General features: G+C 42.9%; 1 protein-coding gene across 1 annotated transcript in view; it reads left to right on the top strand.

Annotated features, from left to right (window-relative positions):
• Positions 1-25,507, top strand: part of LOC137362624 (prolyl endopeptidase-like) — a 173,453-nt gene that overhangs the window by 103,090 nt on the left and 44,856 nt on the right. The window contains exon 11 of the mRNA XM_068026980.1: positions 17,508-17,644. Within this exon, the coding sequence (XP_067883081.1) occupies positions 17,508-17,644 (137 nt within the window). The remainder of the gene's footprint in view (positions 1-17,507; positions 17,645-25,507) is intronic.

Raw genomic sequence — 25,507 nt, 5'->3', positions numbered from 1 at the left:
GAACAGGAGTGGGCCCTCGAGCCTGTTCTGCTATTCAATGTGATTATGGCTGATCTGTGCTGTAACTCCATATGAAGCCTTTGCTTCATATCCCTTATTACCATTGGCTGACAAAAATCTATCAATCTCCGTTTTAAAATTAACACAAGAAGTAGGAGCAGGAGTAGGCCATTCAGTCCCTCAAGCCTCCCCGCCATTCAATAAGATCATGGCTGATCTGTCCCAGACCTCAACTCCTCTTTCAGGCCTGCTCCACATAATCCTCGACTCCCCGAGATTTCAAAAATCTATCCACCACCTCCTTAAATACAATTAATGATCTCGCCTCCACAACTGTCTGAGGTAGAGAATTCCAGAGATTCACCATCCTCTGAGGGAAGAAATTCCTTTGCATCTCTGTTTTAAATGTGTGCCCCCCTTATTCTGTAACTATGTCCCCTAGTTTGAGATTCCCCCACCAGTGGGAACATAGTCTCAACACCTACCTGTCAAGTCCCCTCAGAATCTTATATGTTTCAATAAGATCACCTCTCATTCTTCTAAATTCCAATGAATAAAGGCCTAACCAGTTCAGCCGTTCTTGATAAGACAACCACTTCATCCCAGGAATCAGCCCAGTGAACCTTTTCTGAACTGCCTCTAATGCTAGTATATCTTTCCTTAAATACGGGGACCAAAACTGTACGCAGTCCTCCAGGTGTGGCCTCACCAACACCTGTATAGTTGTAATAAGACTTCCCTATTTTTAAACTCTAACCCCCTAGCAATAAAGGCCAAAACGCCATTTGCCTTCCTAATTACTTGCTGCACCTGCATGCTAACTTTTTGTGTTTCCTGTACAAGAACACCCAGATCCCTCTGTACTGCAGTATTTTGTCGTCTTTCTCCATCTAAATAATCTGCCTTTTTATTCTTCCTACCAAAGTGGATTACCTCGCACTTTCCCACATTGAACACCATCTGCTAAGTTTTTGCCCACTCACTTAACCTATCTATATCCCTTTGCAGATTCTTTGTGTCCTCATCACAAAATGCCTTCCCACCTATTTTTGTATTGTCAGCAAACTTGGATACTCTGCACTCTGTCCCTTCCTCTAAGTCATTAATACAGATAGTAAATAGCTGAGGCCCTAGGACCGATCCTTGTGGCACCCCACTAGTTATGGCTTTCCAACCTGAAAAAGACCCATTGATCCCGACTCTGTGCATTCTGTGTGTTAGCCAATCTTCAATCCATGCCAACACATTACCCCCAATACCCTGAGCTCCTATTTTATGTAATAACCTTTTATGTGGCACCTTATCGAACACCTTCTGAAACTCCAAATACACTACATCTACTGGTTCCCCTTTACCGACTTTGTTATATCCTCAAAGAAGTCTAACAAATTCGTCAAACATGATTTCCCTTTCATAAAACCATGTTGGCTCTGTTTGATTACATTGTTTTTCCAAATGTCCTGCCAGTTCTTCCTTAATAATGGACTCTAGCATTTTCCCAATGACTGATGTTAAGCTAACTGGTCTATAGTTTCCTGCTTTCTATCTCCCTCCTTTCTTGAATAGGGGTGTCACATTAGCAGTTTTCCAGTCCGCTGGTACCCTACCGGAGTCCAGTGAGTTTTGGTGTATTACGGTCAGTGCCTCCAAAATCTCTGCAGCCACTTCTTTTAAAAACCTTGGATGCAGGCCATCGGGTCCTGGCGACTTATCTGTCTTTCGTCCCATCAGTTTGTCCAGCACCTTTTCCCTCATGATAGAGATTTTTACAAGTTCCTCCCTCCCATTTACACCTTGCTCATCTATTATTGTTGGGATGTTTATACTGTCCTCCACTGTGAAGACCGATGCAAAATATTGGTTTAAATTATCTGCCATTTCCCTGTTCCCTGTTATTAATTCCCCAGTCTCATCCTCTAAGGGTCCCACACTTACTTTAGCCTCTCTCTTCCTTTTTATATACCCGTCGAAGCTCTTACTGTTTGTTTTTATATTTCTTGCCAATTTACTCTCAATCAATTTTCTCTCTCTTTATTAGTTTTTTAGTCATCTGCTGGTTTCTAAAAAAAATTTCCAATCCTCTGACCATTAGCTTTTGCTGCTTTATACACCTTTGTTTTTGATTTGATACTCTCCCTAACTTCCTTTGTTATTCCCGGGTGATTCATCGTTTTCTTCGAGTCCTTCCTTCTGACCGGAATAAATGTTTGCTGAGTGTTATGAAATATCTGCTTAAAAGTCTGCCACTGCTCATCTACTGACTTCCCCTGTAGTCTATCTTCCCAGCCCTCTTTAGACAACTCTTTCTTCGTACCTCTGTAATTGCCCTTGTTTAAGTTGAAGCCACTGGTTTGAGACTCGAGTTGCTCACCCTCAAACTGAATTTGAAATTCTACCATGTTATGATCGCTTCCCCCTAGAGGATCCTTAACTATGAGATCTCTTATTAATCCTACCTCATTACACATTACCAAGTCTAAAATAGCCTGTTCCCTGGTAGGTTCTGCAACGTATTGTTCTAAGAAACAATCCCTGATGCACTCTACAAATTCGTCTTCCATGCTACCCTTGCCAATTTGATTTGTCCAGTCTATATGCAGATTAAAATCACCCATAATAATTGCAGTGCCCTTCTTACACGTATCCATTATTTCCTGATTAATATTTTGTCCTACAGAGAGGCAACTCCTTGGGAGCCTATAGACCGCTCCCACCCGTGATTTCTTTCCTTTGCTATTCCTTATTTCCACTCAAACTGATTCTACATCATGATCTATTACACCTATGTCATTACTCACAACGGCACTGATCCCTTCCTTTAATAACAAAGCTACCCCACCTCCTTTTCCTTTCTGTCTATTCTTCCAGAACGTCGAAAATCCTTGAACATTGAGATTCCAGTCCTGGTCATCCTGCAACCACGTCTCTGTGATAGCTATCAGATCATATTCATTTATTTCTATCTGTGCCGTCAGCTCATCTATCTTGTTACAACTGCTACATGCATTCAGATAAAAAGCCTTAAGCTTTGACTTTTTACCATTTTTACGTACTCTGGTTCTGATTTCTGCTGTATTCTTGTGCTTGTATTCTCTGGCCCTACCTGTCATACTCTGATTAATGTATGCCCCTACACTACCCTGAACCTCTGCTCTCTTGACTTTTTAAACTTCATTTCAATTGAACCCCCCACTATTTAGTTTAAAGCCTTATCTACAACCCTAGTTATACGATTCGCCAGGACACTGGTCCCAGCATGTTTCAAGCGCAGCCCATCCCAACGGAACAGGTCTCTCTTTCTCCAGTACTGGTGCCAGCGTTCCATGAATCGGAACCCATTTCTCCCAGACCAATCTTTGAGCCACGCATTTACCTCTCTAATCTTATTTACCCTATGCCAATTTGCACGTGGCTCAGGTAGTAATCCGGAGATTATTACCTTTGTGGTTCTGCTTTTTAAGTTGGCCCCGAGGTGCTCATAGTCCCTCAGCAGAACCTCTTTCCTAGTCCTACCTATGTCATTGGTACCTACGTGGACCACGACAACTGGATCCTTTCTCTCCCACCCCAAGTTCCTCTCTAGCCCAGAAGAGATGTCCTTAACCTTGGTACTAAGTAGGCAACACAGCCTTCGGGACTCTCTGTCTTTGCTGCAGAGAACAGTATCTATTCCCCCATCTGTGCTATCCCCTACTACAACATTTCTCTTTTCTCCCCCCACTTGAATGGCGCTCTGACCCACGGTGCAGTGGTCATTCACTCATCCTCCCTGCAGTCTGTGCCCTCGTCCACATCGGGAGCAAGAACCTCGTACCTATTGGACAAGGGCACTGGCTGAGGCTCCTCCAAAGCTAAATTCTGGATCCCCATACCTGCCACACTCACAGTCACACCCTCCTGTCCCTGGCCATGGTCCAAATTGGATGTAATTAATCAAAGGAATGTGACTGTCTCCTGAAACACAGTGTCCAGGTAACACTCCCCTTCCTTGATGTGTCGCAGTGTCCGCAGCTCGGACTCCAGCCCATCAACTCTGAGCCGAAGTTCCTCCAGCAGCCAACACTTGCTGCAGATGTGGTCACTGTGGATCTCACCAGCACGCACCAGCTCCCACATACTACGGCTGCAACACATCGCCTGCCCGGCCATCTCTATTCTGTTTAATTAATTAATTTGGATCTCAGTATTTTAAAAAAAAATTATTTCAGTGTACTCTTAACCTGTAATGACGTCTCCTGATTTAAATCACTTGGTCAAAACAAAAAAGAGACACAGAAGAAATACCCACCAATCACTTATCAGCTCTCCTGTGATGTCTCACTTCGATTTTTGCTGGTCAAGCAGCTCCACAGAATTGAGCAGAACAGAACAGAGCTCTCTCACCGTCACCACTGCCGCTTCTGGTCTCTGGCCTCAGCTCTCTGCTCCTTTGATATCCTGGCTCCTCTCGCCGCCGCTGCTGCTTCTGGTCTCAGGCCTCGGTTCTCCGCTCCTTTTATACCCTGGCTCCTCTCGCCGCTGCTGCTTCTGGTCTCTGGTCTCTGCTCCTTTTATACCCTGGCTCCTCTCGCCACTGCTGCTTCTGGTCTCAGGCCTCGGCTCTCCGCTCCTTTTATACCCAGTCTCCTCTCGCCGCTGCTGCTGCTTCTGGTCTCGGGCCTTGGCTCTCCGCTCCTTTTATACCCTGGCTCCTCTCGCCGCTGCTGCTTCTGGTCTCTGGTCTCTGCTCCTTTTATACCCTGGCTCCTCTCGCCACCGCCGCCGCTTCTGGTCTCGGGCCTTGGCTCTCTGCTCCTTTGATACCCTGGTTCCTCATGCTGCCGCAATCGATCAACTACCATTTGCAGAAGAGAGTCTCAAACTTCTACTACCCTTTGCCTGAAGAAGTGTTTTCTTATTTTACTCCTGTAAGGTCTGGCTCTAATTTTTTGACTATTCCCTGAGCCCTAGATTCCCCACTAGACTCCCCACTAGCAGAAATAGTTTTTCCCAGCCTATCTTATGTGTTCCCCTTAATATCTTGAAAACTTTGATCAAATGGCCTCCTTCTGTGCCATTATGACTGAAACCATCCCTTAATCTTTATTCCAGGAAATACAATCCTAGTTTGTTGAATCAGTCCTTGTAGCTTAACCCTTGGAGTCCCGGTATCATTCATAGAATTATAGAATAGTTACAGGACAGAAGGAGGCAATTTGGCCCATCAAGTTTGTGCTGGCTCTCTGCAAGAGCAATTTCGTTAGTTCCACTCCCCCACCCTTTCCCCATACCCCTGCAATTTTATTCTCTTCCCTTTTGAAAGCAACGATTGACTCTGCCTCCACCAGCCTCTCAGTGCGTTCCAGATCATAACCGCTCACTCCGTAAAAACAATTTTCCCTTATATTGCCTCTGGTTCTTTTGCGAATCACCTTAAATCTATGCCCTCTGGTTCTCAAACCTTTCGCCAATGGAAACAATTTCTCTCTATTTACATTGTCTAGACCTCTCATGATTTCAAGCACCTCTCATGTTCTAGTAAATCTACACTGCACTTCTTCCAATGCTAATATATACTTCCTAAGGTGTGATCGCAGAAGTGCTCACTACTCCAGGTATGGTATAACTAGGGATTTGTATTGCTGAAGCATGATTTCTACCCCCTGTACTGTAAAGGCCAATATTCCATTAGCCTTTATGATTATTTTCTCTACCTTTTCAGAACATTTTTTTAATCTATGTTCCTGCAACCCGAAGTTTCTTTGGATCTCCACTTCTAACTTTTCACCATTTAGAAAGTATACTGTTCTATCCTTTTCAGGTCCAAAGTGGATGCCTTACATTTTCATATATTGGCAATCTAATTGGTAATCTAATCACATTATTCTTGATGCTATGAGCAATGGCAATGAACCAATGTCAGTCCTGTAAAATTATATTATTTTTGTGACTCTTAGTACTTATTTTCAGTTTATTGGTAGATGTTCCAAAACTAAAGGCTCAACTGCAAACAATGTGTTTGCAGTATTATATATTGATGAAGGTGTTTTTCAGCCCTTTTGAACTATGGGCATTTATCCTAAATATAGTGCTAGAATTCTGAGTTTGAAAATAATTTAGTATGATAATTGGTAAATCCACATTTTATTTATCAAGCATGAATTTTTACTTTTTGTATCCATATGAAAAGAGGTTGGAGCTCTATGCTGAAGTTGAATCAATGGCAAATTAACTATTAGCATAAACAGGCTTAGAAGGCTGTTTAATTTCAGATATCCCTTTTTGCTAGCCAACTGTCGCTATATCTGAAGCGAATTATGGTCTGCACTATCTACTCCTGATTCAAAGTAGATTAATTCAAATTGTCTAATAATTCAACTTTCCATGCTAAATTCCTGCTTTATTATTTACATTGCTTAATTCAAATCAGAAGCAATTTGTATGTTGTGGTATCCTGCACCCTACTGCCCCCCTCCCTGCAAAATCAGCCACATTAAGTTTGTTAAAGTGTGTAAGAGTGTTTTTTCATATTGTTTGCTGAAAATGCTTCATTAGACATGAAGCAAATATGTAACATAGGAAATAGGAGCAGGAGTAGGCCACATCCAAAGGAACATCCTCCGCCATCTCCAGCGTGATGCCACCACCAAACGCATCTTCCCCTCCCCTCCCCTGTCAGCATTCCGATGGGATCGTTCCCTCCGCAACACCCTGGTCCACTCCTCCATTACCCCCAACACCTCGTTTCCTTCCCATGGCACCTTCCCATGCAATTGCAGGAGGTGTAATACCTGCCCTTTTAACTCCTGTCTCCTCACCATCCAAGGCCCCAAACACTCCTTTCAGGTGAAACAGCGATTTACTTGTACTACTTTCAATTTAGTATACTGTATTCGGAGCTCACAATGCGGTTGCCTCTACTTTGGGAGAATTCCTCAGTTCCCAACACCAGCATTTTTTCTCTGCAATTTCAATAGCTGAAGCCCATTTATCAATTTTGAAGTTTGTTCTATCATTTATCTTCTGCAGTCACTGCTGGGCAAATATGTATTGCAGTATTTTCTCGAAGCTGTCTAGAAACACCCAAATGTCACAGGGAGCTGAAGCTATTTTAAGTTGACCCCCTCTTGAAGTTTCACCTCGCATTCGTCAAGTTCTGCTGCACTTTCATCTGGTTATCTTAGCAATAGTGCTTTCGAAATGCCACAGCATTTCATCTTAAAGGTCAGTTTAAAAAGTCACAGAGGCATCAGTAAAAAGACTAGAAATGAAAGGAACAAAATACATTTAATCATACTTCAGTCATACGAATAAATGCACAGAGCCAACTTAAGCCACCTGCAGATCTTTTGATCACGGGAGCCCTTAGATTAGAGACAATCCCTGGCAAAGCTTAAGATTCAATGGGTATTGAAATTGATGACATTTTGGAGGGAGGGCAAAATTGAGGCTGATTTTGGCATAGACAAAAATAATTAGGGAGAAGGGAAATGAGTAGGACAAGTTACCCTTCCCCATTCCCATTGTCAGATTTCCCTTCTTGCTTATTTTTCCCTGCCCTCTCTGCTCAGAGTCACCATATAGATGGAATTCTCAACTGGTCAGCAGTCCTGCTGTACTAGACTTCTGCTCCAATGAGTGCAATTTCTTTAGCTGCATGGTAATGAATATGAAAAAAAACTTGCAATGGGTATTAAATCTAACAGCAAAAGTTTTTATAAATATATTGAAAGTGTGGTAAATGGAGATTGAGACACTCGGGTGAAGGAATACAGATGTATATCCAAGTTTGCTGATGACATGAAGTTAGACGGTGCAGTATTGTGTGGGTAGGAGGAAAAAGTTGCAAAGAGACTTAGACAAAGGGTAAAGGCATCGATTATGGACCTGAGAGAGTAAATCAAGAATGTTTTAATAGGGAGAGGCTCGGCGCTGTAGAGATGCAAAGGAATTTTGGTGTCCATGTGCACAGATCACTAAAACCGACAGAAAAATAATTGAAAATGGAATCTAATGAAATATTGGTCTTTATCCCAAGGAATTCGAATAGAAAAGTGAGGAAGTGATAGTTCAATTTTACAGAGCTTTGATTAGACCCCATCTGGAGTAGTGTGTTCAATTTTGGGCTCCAAACCACAAGAAAGATGCATTGAAAGAGATACAATGCAGTTTCATGAGAATGGTACCAGGACTTAATGAATTACATTATGAAGACTTGCATACACTTGGCTTCAGTTTAGCAGCTTAAGGGATGATCTAATTGAAGTACCTAAAATGATTGAGATTTGATAGGCAATAGACTCGCAAGGCTACGGAGATCGAGCTGGGGAGTGGGACTGACTGAATCGCTCCATGGAGAGCCGGCATGGACTCGAGCTGAAAGGCTTCCTTCTGTGCTGTAAATGATGCTCTGACTTTAGATACAGAGTAATTATTTCCTCTGGTGATGCAATCCATAACAAGAGGGCATAATCTTAAAATTAGAGTTAGACTATTTAGGAGGGAAATCAGGAAGCATTTTTTCCACACAAATAGTAGTAGAAATCTAGAACCTGCTCCCCAAAAAGGCTGTTAACATTGTCAAGACTGAGATTGATGGATTTTTGTTAGGTTAAGCATATCTAAAGGGTGTGGAGAAAAGGCAGGTAAATGGAGTTGAGGCTCGAGGCACTGTATGGCCTGTCCCTGTGCTTCTATGCTGAGTTAAAACTGCCATGATTGCACAATATAATCTATTACAATGTGAAATTTTCTGAAGAGCTGAAGATATTCAGTGAAACAGGTAGGACAAAATAAGTTTTTAAGAGGGTTCTAGTTTGAGATGGCTGCCATCATTTTTATCACGACAACGATCCAGGAGAAAATCAGCTTTTGGAAAAGTGTAGGCTAATAAATAAAAGTCATCAAATCGTGTTTGAATAACTTGATCAATTCCTTCGATGAAGTAGTGGAGAGGGTTAATGAGGGTAGTACGGTTGAAGTTCTGTATATGGGCTTACAAAAAGTGGTTGACAAAGTACCACATAATAAACCTGGTGGCAAAACTAAAGTCCATGGGATTAAAGAGCCAGTGGTAGCATGGATACAAAATTAGCTATGGGCATAGAGTAGTGGTGAATACTTGTTTTTCAGACTGGAGGGAGGTATACTGTGGTGTTTTCCAGGGATTGGTACTAGAGCCACTGCTCTTTTTGATTTATATTAATGACCTGGACTTGCATATATTGGACATCATTCCAAAATTTGCAGATGATAAGAGATTCTGAAATGTAGCAAACAATAAGGAGGATAGTAACAGACTTCAGGAAGGAATAGACAGACCGGTAAAATAGGCAGACACAGCAGATGAAATTTAATGCAGGGAGCATTCTAAATAAGTGATGGAGACAATATGAACACAATGGTACAATCTTAAAGGAGTGCAGGATCAGAGAGACCTGGAGATTTATGTAAACAAATCTTTGAAGGTGACAGGCCAAGTTAAGGCTGTTTTTTTTTTTTAAAAAGGCTTATGAAATCCTTGATTTTTATTAATAGAGCAATAGAATAGAAAAGCAAGGAAGTTATGCTAAACCTTTATAAATCACTGGTTAGGCCTCAGCTAGAGTATTGTGTTCAATTGTGAGAACCATACTTTAGGGAAGATGTCAAAGCCTTGGAGAGGGTGCAGAAGAGATTCTCTAGAATGGTACCAGGAATGAGGGACTTCAGTTATGTGGAGAGTCTAGAGAAGTTGGCGTCGTTCTTATGGCAGTGAAGGTTAAGAGAAGATTTGATAGAGGCTTTCAAAATCATGAATGGTTTTGATAGAGCAAATAAAGAGAATCTGCTTCCATTGGCAGAAGGATCAATAACCAGAGGACACAGATTTAAGGTGATTGGCAAAAGAACCAGAGGCACCATGAGGAATCATTGTTGCACAGCGAGTTGTTGTGATCTGGAATGGTACTGTCTAAAAGGGTAGTGGAAGCAGATTCAATAGTAACATTCAAAAGAGTACTAGATTAAATACTTGAAGTTGAAAAAATTTACACAACTTGTGGGAAAGAGTAGGGGAGTAAGATTAATTGGATAACTCTACTAGTCAGCATAACATGATGGGCCGATTGGCCCTCTGTGCTGTCATTGTAATTCTATGAAGTGTAAAAAAGTTAATTGACCAATATATTGTAATAAACCACATAGATAAACCAAAGCAACAAATTCTGGAGGTATGTAATGACACAACTTACTGAAGAAATTTTTTTTAAATTAGCATTATAGATTTATACAAGCAAGCTTCCATTTATCCCCTTTTATTCCGTTTCTTCATTGTTCTTCAGTGGATTTATCTCTAGCTGTCAAAGAGACCATATGAAAGGAAGTGTGTGAATGAGATTGGCAGTGGACATATAAAAAAAAAGTGAGAGAGAAACAAGTTGTAAGGAAAAGGTGTGGGAACCTCCAGGGACATTGCAGCTGGGTACTCACAAGAGTCAATGTTCACAGCCTTTGCAGCTTTGGTGGAAATTCGAACAGCTGCCATACTACCAGTGCTGAAACCTGTGCACCACCTTGGAGAGTCGGAAGCGCCCTGTGGACAGATTGATGGAGCAAATAAATAGGGGCTTTTGTGATGTTAACCACTCACCCACTCTGTTCCTGCTAGGGTGATTGGGTTAAAATGAGGGGGCCTCGCTTGTATCTGTTTTCCCCTACCTGGGCTAGTGAAATGTCAAGATCACTGTGATGTTGCTTTTGCTTTCCTTGTTTCCTGCTGGCAGCTGAAACGAAAAGTTGTTTTTCTATTTTGTGGATGTCTTTCTGCCCATGTTATTTATTCTTCAGCATGAGATAAAATGTTAACAATGGCTTAAATTATTTTTTGTATTGGGAAGAAATGAAAAAAATGTATTTTTATAGTTCCATAACAACTAATCTGTGCATGCACACAAACTGGCATCATGTTGAGCAGTTTTCCCCTGATTGACGAAAGACTTGGACTAAATTTAAAAAGCCGTTGATTTATCCTTAATACTTTGTACCAGAGAGAGTATGTGTGCTTGAATACTTTACGTAACTCTGGTCCCAAGGAATTTGTTCGTTGCTGTGGTTAGATTATAGTTACAAGTATATCATTGTCTACTTGAAACAGCTCTGATAAATGTGTAACAGCAACACCCTTTTATGAAGAAACTTTTATGAAGGTTCTCTTGATGATTCTAAAATTAGCCATATGTGTGTAGTATTTCATTGCTTACAGACATTCTTTTCTCTTGGGGCTGGTCCTCATCATCTTTTAATCTCCAATATAGGCTCTGTTATCAGAGAACTGAAATAACGAGAGCTGCTGAGCATTTTTTTCTTCCATTTTTTTCTCTGAATATATAAATGTTTTGTGTTCTGAATTGGTCACCATTTGTCATTTTATTCTGTTACTTTTCTGTTTGGTTGTAGTTAACAATAGAATGATCGTTAAAATGACAATGGCAAGTAAACATTTTTTTATGCAAACTGCTGACCACCCAGCTTCCTTTCCCCCCATGTTAGCTGATGGTGTTAATTGTTCCCTCCCCTCAGGTACTATTCCCCTCCCCTTCAAGTCTGCCATCATCACCCCGCTTCAAAAAACCTATCCTTGAACCCTCTGCCCTTGCAAACTACCACCCATCGCCAACCTCCATTTCCTCTCCAAAGTCCTTGACCCTGCTGTCGTTTCCCAAATCCACACCCATCATTCCCAGAACTCTCTGTTTGAAACCCTCCAATCAAAGTTACATCCCTCGCACAGGACTGAAATAGCCCTTATCAGAGTTACAAGTGACATGCGACATGACTGTGACCGTGATAAACTATTCATTATTGTCCTGTCTGCAACCTTTGGCATAGTTGACCACATCATCCTCCTCCAAAGCCTCTCCTCTGTCATCCAGCTGGGTGGGACTGCACTTACTTCATTCTATTCTCAGTCGCAGCCAGAGAATCACCTCCAATGGCTTCTGTTCCCATTCCAACATCGTTACCCCGGTGTCCCCTAAGTATTATTCTTGGACATGCCCCTCCTAATTTCTCAGCTACATGTTGCCCTTCAGTGACATCATCCGAAAACACGACGACAGGTTTCACATTTATGCTGATGGCGCCCATTACCGAGTGGTTCAGTAGCACCACTATTGATTGAGCTGGCTGAGTCCTGAAGGACATAGCTGCCAGACTGGGTGAGGGACCCAACAAGAGGGAAAATCCTGCTTGACCTTGCCCTCACCGATTTACCTGTCGCAGATGCATCTATCCCTGATAGTATTGGTAGAAGTGACCACCGCACTTAGCTTGTGAAGACGAAGACCCAACTTCACGCTGAGGATACCATCCATCGTGTTGTGTGGCACTACCACCGTGCTATTTGGGATAGATTCCGAACAGCTCTAGCAACTCAAAACTGGGCATCCATGAGGCACTGTGGACCATCAGCAGCATTAGAATTGTAATCAACCACAATCTGTAACCTCATCGCCTGGCATATCCCTAATTCTACCATTGCCATCAAGCCAGAGGATCGACCCTAGTTTAACGAGTGCAGGAGAGCATGCCAGGAGCAGCACCAGGCATACTGCTAACCTGGTCAAAATACAACACAGGACTACATGCATGCTAGACAGCAGAACCAGCATGTGATGGAGCTAAACGATCCCACAAACCCAACAGATCAGGTCAAAGCTTTGCAGTCCTGCCACATCCAGTCATGAATGGTGGTGGACAATTAAACAACTAACCGGAGGAGGAGGCTTTGCAAACATCCCTATCCAGAATGATGGGAGGACCCCAGCACATAAGTGCAAAAGACAAGGCTGAAGGGTTTGAAACTACCTTCAGCCAGAAGTGCTGAGTGGTTGATCCATCTCTGCCTCCACTGAGGTCGCCAGCATCACAGATGCCCGACTTCAGTCAATTCAATAGACTCCACGTGATATCAAGAAACGGCTGAAGGCACGAGATACAGCAAAGTCTATGGGCTTCAACAACATCCCAACAGTAGTACTGAAGACTTGTGCTGCAGAATTAGCCGTGGCCCTAACCAAGCTGTTTCAGTGTAGCTACAATACTGGTATCTACCTGACAAATGTGGAAAATTGTCCACAAAGAGCAGAACAAATCCACTCTGGCAAATTACTGTCCCATCAGTCTACTTTCAATCATCAGCAAAGTGATGGAATGTGTGAAGCAGCACTTGCACAGCAATAATCTGCTTACCAGTGCTCAGTTTGGGTTCTGCCAGGGCCGCTCTGCTCCAGACCTCATTACAGCCTTGATCCAAACATGGACAAAAAGAGCTGAATTCAAGAGGTGAGGTGAGAGTGACTGCCTTTGACATCAAGGCAGCATTTGACTATGTGGCATCAAGGAGCCCTAGCAGAATTGAAGTCAATGGAAATCCGGGGGGGAAACTCTCCACTGGTTGGCATCATACCTTGCACAAAGGAAATAGTTGTGGTGGTTAGAGGCCAATCATCTAAGCCCCAGGATATCGCCGCAGGTGTTCCTCAAGTGTCCCACGCCCAGCTGTCTTCAAGCTGCTTTATCAATGATCTTCCCTCCATCATAAGGTCAAGTGGGGATGTTGGCTGATGATTACACAGTGTTCAGTACCAATCGTGACTCCTCAGATACTGAAGCAGTCTGTGTCCACATGCAGCAAAGAGCTGGACAACATTCAGGCTTGGGCTGATAAGTGACAAGTAACATTAGTGCCGCACAAGTGCCAGGCAATGACCATCTCCAACAAAAGAGAATCTAACCATCTCCCCTTGACATTCAACGGCATTACATTCACTGAATTCCCCACCCATCAACATCTGGGGGTTACCATTGACCAGAAACTTTACTGGACCAGCCATATAAATACTGTGGCTACAAGAGCAGGTCAGAGGCTGGGAATTCTGCAGCAAGTAACTCACCACCTGACTCCCCAATGCCTATCACTATCTACAAGGCACAAGTCAAGAGTGTGATGGAATACTCTTCACTTGCCTGGATGTGTACAGCTCCAACAACACTCGAGAAGTTCAGCAGTGTCCAGGACAAAGCAGCCTGCTTGATCAACTCATCCACCACCTTAAACGCTCACTCCCACCACTATTGACACACAATGGCAGCAACGTGTACCATATACAAGATGCACGGCAGCAACTCACCAAGGTTCCTTCAACAGCACCTTCCAAACCCACGACCTCTACCACCTAGAAGGACACTGGCAGCAGCTGCATGGGAACACCACCGCCTCCAAGTTCCCCTTCAAGTCACATCATCCTGACTTGGGTCTGTATCGTCATTCCTTTGCCGTCACTGGGTCAAAAACCTGAAATTCCCTTCTTAACAGCTGTTGGCGTACCTACGTCAGATGGACCACAGCTGTCCAAGAAGGTGGCTCACCACCACCATCTCAAAGGTAATTAGGGATGGGCAACAAATGTTGGCCGTGTCAGCGATGCTCATATTCCATAAAAGAATAAAAGTCCCCAGTGTTACTTCGCCACCACTTTTCTTGATCTCTCCATTGTCTCTAAATTGTCAGGTTGCTTATCTGACTTCCAGTACTGGATGAGCAGAAATTTTTTCCAACTAAATATTGGAAAGACCAAAGCCATTGTTTTCAGTCCCCACCACAAACACAGTTCCCTCTCCATCTGTCTCCCTGGTAACTGTCAGAAACTGAACCAGACTGTTTGCAATCTTGCTGTCGTATTCAACCCCAAGATGAGCTTCCTACCACATATCTGCTGCATCACCAAGACGGCCTACTTCCATCTCTAACATCGCCTGACTCTGCCCCTGTCTGACCTCATCTGCTGCTAAAAGTTTCATCCATGTGTTTGTTACGTCCAGACTTGATTAGTCCAACACTGCTCGCTGGCCATAAACCTGAGGTCATCCAAAACTCTGCTGTATCTTAACTTGCACCAAGTCCCATTCACCCATCACCCCTATGCTTGCTAGCCTACATTGGCTCCTAATCCAGAAACATTTCAATTTTAAAGTTATCTTGATTTCAAATACCTCCATGGCCTGGCCCCACCCTTTCTCTATAATCTCCGCCAGCCCTACATCCTCTGAGATCTCTGCGCTTCCTTAACTCTAGCCTCTTCTGCGTCCCCGACTTTAATTGTTCACCATTGCCTTCAGCTGTCTAAGCTCTACACTCTGGAATTCTGTCCCTAAATGTGTCTGCCTCGCTACCTGTCTCACCAAGTTTTTGGTCATCTGTCCTGGTATCTTTCTCCAGCTCGGTGTCAAATTTTGTTTGATAACCCTCCTGTGAAGCACCTTGGGACATCTTACTACATTAAGGGCACTAAATAAAATGCAAGTTGTTGTTTTAAGACATAGTGGTTCCAATTTTAAAAGGGTTATGGTATGTGCGAGCCTGGAAGCAGGCAGTGCACCCAGGGGGTCTGGGAACGTGGAGGCCCGACAGATCTTAAATGTTGTGTCTCGAGATCAGAATTACTTTTCTCATTTATGTCTTTTTAAATTCTTGTATGTGGTAAATAATGTTTTAGCAAATAGCTGTTCTGTAGCCATCAGGCAGATTTAAATTTCATGAGTCATTGTGTTCTACTGATCTCACTGCTATTCTCAGTAAAACAAATGTCTTGACAGCGCCGCATATTAATCTTAAAATAGGGAGAAAAATAACTTACAAAGCAAGGGGGGAGATAAATAAATACGATTTACATAGCTCATAGCATGGGTGAGCTAATTCCCTGCTCCCAGTTAGGAACATGGGTTGCAGTTCTGATGAAAGGTCATCGACCTGAAACATTAGCTGTGTTTCTCTCTCCACAGATGCTGCCAGACCTCCTGAGTATTTCCAACATTTTTTGTTTTTATTTTATATAAGAAAGTAAGAAATAGTAGCAGGAGTAGGCCATTCAGCCCTTCGAGTTTGCTACGCTTTTTAGTGGCTGATCGACCTCAACTCTATCTTCCCGCACTATCCCCATAGTGCTTGATTCCCTTAATATCCAAAGATCTATCAATCGTTGAATATACTCAATGACTGAGCATCAACGGCCTTCTGGGGTAGAGAATTCAAAGATTCAAAACTCATTGAGTGAAGAAATTTCTCCTCCTCTCGATGCTAGATGACCAACCCCTTAATGTGATACTGTGACCCTGAGTTCTAGACTCTCCAGCCGGGGGGGAGGAGCATCTTCCCAGAATCTACCCTGTCAAGCCCCTTAAGAATTTTATGTTTCCTTGAGATCATCTCTCATTCTTCTAAACTCTAGGGAATATAGGCCTACTCTACACAATCTCGCTTCATCCCAGCAATCAGTTAACTGAACCTTGGTTGCACTCCCTCTAAGACAAGTAGATCCTTCCTCAAGTAAGGAAGCTAACTCTGTACACAGTACTCTAAATGTGGTCTCGCCGAGGTCCTATATAATTGCAGTGAGACTTCTTAACTGTTGTACTCTAATCCCTTTGTAATAAAGGCTAACATTTGCTTTTCTAATTGCTTGCTGCACCTGTTCATTAACATTTTGTGATTCATGTACAAGGACACCCAAGTCCCTCTGGATGCTGACATTTCCAATCTCTCACCTTTTTGAAAAATATTCTGATTTTCTATTTTTCCTACATTATATTCTATCTGCCAAGTTCTTGCCCACTCACTTAATCTGACTATCTCTTTACAGTCTCCTTGCCTGCTCCTCCCACCTAACTTTGTCAGCAAACCTGGATACGTTATACTCGGTCCCCTCATGTAAGTCATTGATATAGATTGTAAATAACTTAGGCCCAAGCACTGATCCTTGCAGTACCCCACCAGTTACAGCCAGCCAAACCAAAAATGACCTACCATCTGTTATATGTCCATTAACCAATCCTGAATCCATGTTGATATATTATCCCCAATCACATGAGCCCTAATTTTGTGCAATAACCTCTTGTGTGGCACCTTATTGAATGCTTTTTGAAATCCAAATGCAGTGCATCCAGTGGTTCCCACATATCTACTCTGCTAGTTACAACCTCAATTGGATATACATCAAACATTAAATGGAAGTGAACAGTCTGACCAAATATTTTACTGGATTATGCTCTTATTTCACTATAGCAGAGATGTCCAAGCTGTGGCCCATATACGACTCCAGCCTTTCAATAGAAACTTTTATTTGTGTGTGTATTTCTTGCTTGATTTATCCTGTTTAGATTTTGTGGGTCTGGAGATTTGGAGAGGTTTATTCTTTAAGGTTGTGATTCACTGATGGATAAATCCTAAATGAGAACTCCCAAGATCTGTCAATATCAGCAACTTGAGATATATGCAAATTAATGAGAAAGCACATTTAACTGATATGTCACTCTGCAAAGTTCGTGATACCCATCTAAGTGGTTCACAAAGAGTAAACACTTAGTCACTCTATGAAAACTTTGTGGAAGAATATTGGCTACTTATGTTTGAGATTGATAACCTGATTTTACATTTTAATAATGGAATATAAAATATACTCCTATAATAGCATTATGATGTTTCTACACAGCTGTTCTATCCAAGTAGAGATGGAACACAAGTACCAATGTTTGTTGTCCATAAGAAAGGAATCAAACTTGATAACTCTCATCCTGCTTTTCTTTATGGATACGGAGGCTTCAATATATCTCTCACACCAAGTTACAGGTATGTGGTAAACTTTGACCTTTTTCTCAATGCTAGCCGATCTCCTGTAGCATTGTTCGGTATGATTCAGCAAATGTACTATGTTATGGATGGAGTGGGGAATGTTTCCTTTAGTCTGGCAGTACTGTGGTGGGAGGAGGGGAGAAAATGCAAGGTTTGGCAGGACTATGGAGGGGGAAATTGAAGCTTGGTAGAATTCTTGTCTCCAAAGAGGAAGAGGCCCTCAAGTAAAAACTTTAATGAAGGTATTAAAGGATAATTCACTTAGTAAATGTAATCTTTATTGCGGCTGCCTGCAACGAATTTGGCCTAACCATCAGCCTCAAGAAAACGAACATCATGGGACAGGAGGTCAGAAATGCTCCATCTATCAATATCGGCGACCACACTCTGAAAGTGGTTCAAGAGTTCACCTACCTAGGCTCAACTATCACCAGTAACCTGTCTCTCGATGCAGAAATCAACAAGCGCATGGGAAAGGCTTCCACTGCTATATCCAGACTGGCCAAGAGAGTGTGGGAAAATGGCGCACTGACACGGAACACAAAAGTCCGAGTGTATCAAGCCTGTGTTCACAGTACCTTTCTCTATGGCAGCGAGGCCTGGACAACGTATGGCCGCCAAGAGCGACATCTCAATTCATTCCATCTTCGCTGCCTCCGGAGAATCCTTGGCATCAGGTGGCAGGACCGTATCTCCAACGCAGAAGTCCTCGAGGCGGCCAACATCCCCAGCATATACACCCTACTGAGCCAGCAGTGCTTGAGATGGCTTGGCCATGTGAGCCGTATGGAAGATGGCAGGATCCCCAAGGACACATTGTACAGCGAGCTCGTCACTGGTATCAGACCCACCAGCCGTCCATGTCTCCGCTTTAAAGACGTCTGCAAACGCGACATGAAGTCCTGTGACATTGATCACAAGTCGTGGGAGTCAGTTGCCAGTGATCGCCAGAGCTGGTGGGCAGCCATAAAGGCGGGGCTAAAGTGTGGCGAGTCGAAGAGACTTAGCAGTTGGCAGGAAAAAAGACAGAGGCGCAAGGGGAGAGCCAACTGTGTAACAGCCCTGGCAACCAATTTTATCTGCAGCACCTGTGGAAGAGTCTGTCACTCTAGAATTGGCCTTTATAGCCAATCCAGGCGCTGCTTCACAAACCACTGACCACCTCCAGGCGCTTACCCATTGTCTCTTGAGACAAGGAGGCCAAAGAAGAAGATTGTGAATTTTAAATTTTTTGATGTTTCTACATTATTTAAAAACCTTATTTTTACATGTAATTTGAGTTACTGAGAGATAATTGGACAAAGATTTTTTCCATAAGTATTGGAGTGATTCACTTTTTTCTTTTGATTAATTCATAAGTTATTCTGACTAGTGTTACAAGATTGATTGTTTTCATAAGTCTTTTGTAGTTTCAGATTAATACTTTTCATGCCATTACATTATTTTTGATCTTTACCTCTTCAGTTCTGATTTGCTGCTGTTTTACTTGGAGCCAACCAACAAAGTTACAATGAAATATTGACTGTTTTCCTGTTATAAAAGTTAACATACAAAACTTTGACTCAAAAATTATGACCCAAGAAGTACATGCCATATACAAGATTTCTAATACATTAGAGTGGATTATATAGTACACAGTTATTAACATGAACAGAATTTGATGGGGTACATAAAGAGAAACTATTTTCGCTGGTGGAGGAGTCCAGCAATTAGAGCTAGGCAGTTCAGAATGAGATCATGAAGTACTTCTTCACGCAAAGGGTGGTGGAAATCAGGAACTATCTCTTCCAAAAAGTTTTTGAGGGTGGATCAATTGAAAATTTCAGAACTGAGTTAAATGGGTTAGGCCAAGGGTATTAAGGGTTGCGGAACCAAGGTGGATAAATGGAGTTAAAATGCAGATCAGCCATGATCTAATTGAATGGCAGCGGAAAAGGCTTGAAGGGCTGTATGGCCTATTCCTGTTCCTCACCACTCAGTCCAATACGTCCTGTCTGAAAGATGTATTCATTTAGTTCTAATCCCTTGCCTTTCCCCACACCCTTTTAACTTTTTCCTTTCCAAACATTTTTTTCAATTCCTCCCAACTTACTTCATCTCACCCTATTAACATATCCTTCTATTCCTTTCTCCCTCATGCATTTACCTAGCTTCCTCTTAAATGCATTTATGCTATTCACCTTAAGTACAATCTTATACTTATGGCCCTTAGTTTTGGTCTCCCCACAAGTGGAAAGATTTTCTCTACTAACTTATCAAACCCCTTCATAATTATGAAGGCTTCGATTATCTCACCCCTCAGCTTTCTCTTCTAGCGGAAAGAGCCGCTGCCTTACTTTACTATCTTGCTTTTTTTTTTCCTACTAACTTTGAACAGAAGTACCTGTGCACAAGGTTTCAATCACTTGCAGCCAGTTTGACATCATTTAGTTATCTCTCAACTTCCAATCTAGTAGCTCTAGGAATAAACAGAAGTGTATTCCCAATTAAAGAAGTATAGTGGTACCCCAGTTATTCCAGCAGTTTGGAAAACACATTTGTTCGGGTAGGTTGATGAGCTGTACATAGGGCTGGAATTTTACGTTGAGCTGGAGGCCCCGCCCACCGGCAAAAAGTCAGGGTGAGCTTGCCTCTGCCAGGCCTGGAAGCCACGCTATGATTTTATGTGCCCCGGCCCTTAATTGGCCTCAGGCAGAACTTCCATCCCTTGAGGCAGGAAGTCCCACTTCCAAGAGCTGCCGGCCAGTCAGCGGCCCAGCAGCTCTCAGTCCCAGCCGTGCCACCGAGAGCAGTGGCCACTGCTTGGACTGCACCCAACCAGAAGAGCAAGAGGGACACCGGCACTGGAATGAAGGCGAAGTGTGTGGGGCCTCGCCGGGGACAATCGGCTGGGCCCCGGCGAGGCAAGGGGGGTGTCAGTTGTGGGGTGGGGGGGAATGTAGTGCAGTGGTGGGAGGCTGTCCGTGAGCACACCCATCCACAAGGAGGCCACCACAAGTTACTGAGTGGCCTCCTGAGGTCCTGAGCTGCCCCCCGCCACTGGTAATATATCTGCAGCAGCAGGAGGGGGCCCTTAAGTGGCAGTTAATTTGCCCGGGGGGTGAGAAGGCGACGGGAGCAGCACCCCCGCCGCCCACTGAAATTTACCCCCCCCAGCCTCCAGTCCAGCCTTGAGGGTGGCGTAAAATTATGGCCTAGATGTCTAAATTATTGTCCAGCAGTAAGAAAGTAGTCAGGTGTACATAATTTGTGTATATAACTTTCTATGTGTTGATATTTTACATCAGTGATGTGTTGGGTATGTGAAGGATGCACCCAATGATACCAGAGATGTCTCTAACATCTGCTTTTTTTCAATCACTTATTTAAAATTCTGCTGACTGTAATCTCATGGGCCTTAATGCATATACTATTCTACCTCTGATCTTGGTTGAAGTGCCTTTCTTGGTTGGTGTGATCTAACCATGTTGTCAGTTTAATCTAAACATTTTAATTGATTTTGGGTATGCTGGTTGAGAGAGAGAACATCCATTATCCTGATTATAGACTGGTTGTAATTTTATCTGAAGTACAATAGAGGACAAGCTTTAGTAATTTATTGCATATTACAGTGACAGGCTTCTGCTATTAGCAACCTGGTGAATTGAATAGTTTGAAAATACTCTAAATGTTAGATCTAGGTTATTCGCTTGACTTGCCTCATTTAAAAACTTACATTTCATATATGTAATCATATTTGTATATTTAGCACCTCATGCATATTACCTTAGATTTAATATTCAGTTCCTGGTTTATTTGTCAATTAAATCAGCTAAGCTCACTTCACATTTTTTCTTCTTTTTCTGAACATACTGCATTTTGAACAACTGAATATCATCTGTAAATTCTATTTATGTTTTCGTTAAAAGCATTTAGGAATATTATGATCTGGCCTTAAATGATCAATTAGCACTATTACTATTGATAACTTTTTCTTTTGTTTTGGTTATCTGACTTAATGGGCTGAATTTTACCAACCCCTCGACACCGTCAGGTGGGGGAGGCGGGGAGAGGCCCGCCTCAACTCCAGAAGTCGAGAAGGGCCCGCTGCATATTACCGACGGTAGGGGACCTCGGTGCAGCCCCCCCGCTGCCTTCATCTAAATATTTAAATTAACATAAATTACATGTAAATGAACTTACCTGCTGGCGGCGGCCATCCCATGCCGATTTTACAGCCTCTGTTCGCACCTCGCGCGCCTTCAGAACTCCATATGGCGTTCAAAAGCGAGAACCTGGTGGGGAAGGGGGAGGAATAACATTTTCAGGGCAGGAGGGGTGGGGGAGCGGGGAAAACAATTTTTATTGGCTGTGGAAATGGTGGGAAAGGGTTGAGGGTCAAAGGGAACAAATTCCGGGGGGGAGGGGGCAAGTTCGGGAAATTAATAAAAGTTTATTATGGGGGGAGAGGGCAATTTATATATAAATTACCCATTGTAGGGTGGGAGACGGGATTTACAGTTGAAGTAAACTTATTTCCTGGAGACTGGAACCTTTAAATATTAAAATGCTACTGAAGGGCTTGGAGCCCTTGAAAAATGACGCCAGTGCCTGCGCAGTGGCGTCGGATGCTGTCTACGTCATTGGGGGCGGGCACTCCGCCCCTGCTATTTAAATGGGCCCCGACGCACAATATCGCAGGGGCTCGGCGGTGGCACTTCCATGTCGGAAGGCTGCCGAGTTCAAAGTGCGCTGCCGCAGAGTGCGGCACGCTAATGAAATCCAGCCCAATGTTTCCATTTGTGACTTAGTGTCATACTTTGTTTTATAATGCTCCTGTGATGATGTGTTACTGTCCAATTTACTACACTACATTTACGTTGAGATTTCACTTTAGCACTTTATCAAATGCTTTCTGCCAGTTGAGTGCAAGTATAGATCATTCAGCAATTCGGATTGCATCCTTAGCTGCATTCTCCATGGCAACGCCTCGACCAATCAGAACCCTCTTTCGTGCAGTTTAAATTGTTGCTCCCTTTGAAATTTTGGCAATACTCAAGCTCTACTACCAAGCAACTATTCAAATTAAGTGAGTTTAGTCGTAAGTGTTAGTTTGTGTGTAAACTGTGAAATAATTCATATCTCCCCTCGTCTTGCCAATTGTGTAATGAGAGAGGAATAATTGACAGTCTAGTTGTGCGAGACCCCTTGGGGATGAGCAACCATAATATGATAGAATTCTTCATCAAGATGGAGAGTGACATAGTTGATTCTGAGACTAAGGTCCTGAATCTTAGTAAAGGAAACTATGAAGGTATGAGGCGCAAGTTGGCTATGATGGAGTGGGAAACATTGCTTAAAGGGACGACGGTGGAAAGGCAATGGCAAACAATCAAAGAGCGCATGGATGAACTGCAGCAATTGTTTACTCCTGTCTGGCGCGAAAGTAAAACGGGAAAGGTAACCAAACCATGGCCTACAAGGGAAATTAGAGATAGCATTAGATCCAAGGAAGAGGCATATAAATTCGCCAGAAAACACAACAGACCTGAGGATTGGGAGCAGTTTAGAATTCTGCAAAGGAGGACCGAGGGATTGATTAAGAAGGGGAAAATAGAGTAAGAGAGCATGCTTGCGGGGAACATAAAAACTGACTGTAAAAGTTTCTATAGGTATGTGAAGAAAAAAAGATTAGTGAAGGCAAATGTAGGCCCCTCACAGTCAGAAACAGGGGAATTTATTATGGGGAACGAAGAAATAGCTGACCAACTAAATGCTTACTTTGGTTCTGCCTTGACAAAGGAGGACACAAATATCATACTAGAAATGTTGGGGAACACAGGGTTTAGTGAGAGAGAAGAACTGAAGGAAATCAGTATTAGTAGAGAAATGGTGTTGGGGAAATTGATGGGATTGAAGGCCGATAAATCCCCAGGGCCTGATGGTCTACATCCCAGAGTACTTAAGAAAGTGGCCCTAGAAATAGTGGATGCATTGGTGGTCATCTTCCAAGATTCTATAGACTCTGGAACAGTTCCTACAGATTAGAGGGCAGCTAATGTAACCCCACTATTTAAAAAAGGAGGTAGAGAGAAAGCAGGGAATTATAGACCAGTCAGCCTGATGTCGGTAGTGGGGAAAATTCTAGAGTCCATTATCAAAGATTTTATAGCAGAGCACTTGGAGAACAATGGTAGAATCAGACAGTGTCAGCATGGATTTACGAAAGGGAAATCATGCTTGACAAATCTACTAGAATTCTTCAAGGATGTAACTAGTAGAGTTGATGAGGGGGAGCCAGTGGATGTGGTTTATTTGGACTTTCAGAAGGCTTTCGACAAAGTCCCACATAAGAGATTAGCATGTAAAATTAAAGCGCATGGGATTGGGGGTAGTGTATTGCGATGGATAGAAAATTGGTTGGCTGACAGGAAACAAAGATTAGGAATAAATGGGTCTTTTTTCTGAATGGCAGGCAGTGACTAGTGGGGTACCGCAGGGATCGGTGCTAGGACCCCAGCTATTCACAATATATATTAATGATTTAGATGAGGGAACTAAATGTAATATCTCCAAATTTGCAGACGACACGAAACTGGGTGGGAGGGCGAGTTGTGAGGAGGTTGCAGAGAGGCTTCGGGGTGATTTGGACAAGTTGAGCGAGTGGGCTGAATGCATGGCAGATGCAGTATAATGTGGATAAATGTGAGGTTATCCACATTGGTAGCAAGAACAGGAAGGCAGATTATTATCTTAACGGCTGTAAACTGAGAGAGGGGAATATGTAGCGAGACCTGGGTGTTCTTGTACACCAGTCGCTAAAGTTAAGCATGCAGGTGCAACAGGCGGTAAAAAAGGCAAATGGTATGGTGGCCTTCATAGCGAGAGGATTCGAGTACAGGAGCAGGGATGTCTTGCTGCAATTATACAGGGCCTTGGTGAGGCCAAGCATGGAATATTGTGTTGCAGTTTTGGTCTCCTTATCTGCGGAAGGATGCTCTTGCTATAGAGGGAGTGCAGCGAAGGTTTACCAGACTGATTCCTGGGATGGCGGGACTGACGTATGAGGAGAGATTGAGTCAGTTAGGATTATATTCACTGGAGTTCAGAAGAGTGAGGGGGGATCTCATAGAAACCTATAAAATTCTAACAGGACTTGACAGGGTAAATGCAGGGAGGATGTTCCCGATGGTGGGGGAGTCCAGAACCAGGGGTCATAGTCTAAGGATACGGGGTAAACCTTTCAGGACTGAGATAAGAAGAAATTTCTTCACTCAGAGAATGGTGAACCTGTGGAATTCGCTACCACTGAAAGCAGTTGAGGCCAAAACATTGTATGTTTTCACGAAGGAGTTAGATATAGCTCTTGGGTTTAAAGGGATCAAAGGATATGGGGTGAAAGCGGGAACAGTTTACTGAGTTGGATGATCAACCATGATCATAATGAATGGCAGAGCATGCTCGAAGGGCCAAATGGCCTACTCCTCCTATTTTCTATGTTTTCTCAGTCCACCTTCAGAAAGATTGAGGAAGCACTGCACAAAAGACACAAATATCCAGTTCCAATCACAAAGGGATACAATTGCTACACCCCTGGGTTGTGCTATGTATAGTTAAATATTGTCTCTCGAGATAAGGAGGCCAAAGAAGAAGAGTTAAATATTAGGCATTATGGGCACACCTCTAAAGATAAAATATTCAGGCTGCCCTGAATATATATGAGTCACTAAAGGTGCTGTACCTGAGTGAATATCTAAAGCAAGACCCGAGACTTGTAACACCTCCGTTGCCTAATTCAAAAAAATTCCTGGATTGTTTTCAGTTGCTGGTTGATGAGCCTTGCTGCTACGTACTAGAAGGAAGAAAAACAAATCTGCCTTT

This window comes from Heterodontus francisci, chromosome 3 (assembly GCF_036365525.1).
Source record: "Heterodontus francisci isolate sHetFra1 chromosome 3, sHetFra1.hap1, whole genome shotgun sequence".
Lineage (NCBI taxonomy): Eukaryota > Metazoa > Chordata > Chondrichthyes > Heterodontiformes > Heterodontidae > Heterodontus > Heterodontus francisci.
The sequence above is the reverse complement of the archived record's forward strand: the minus strand, read 5'-3'. Positions and strand labels throughout refer to the sequence as shown.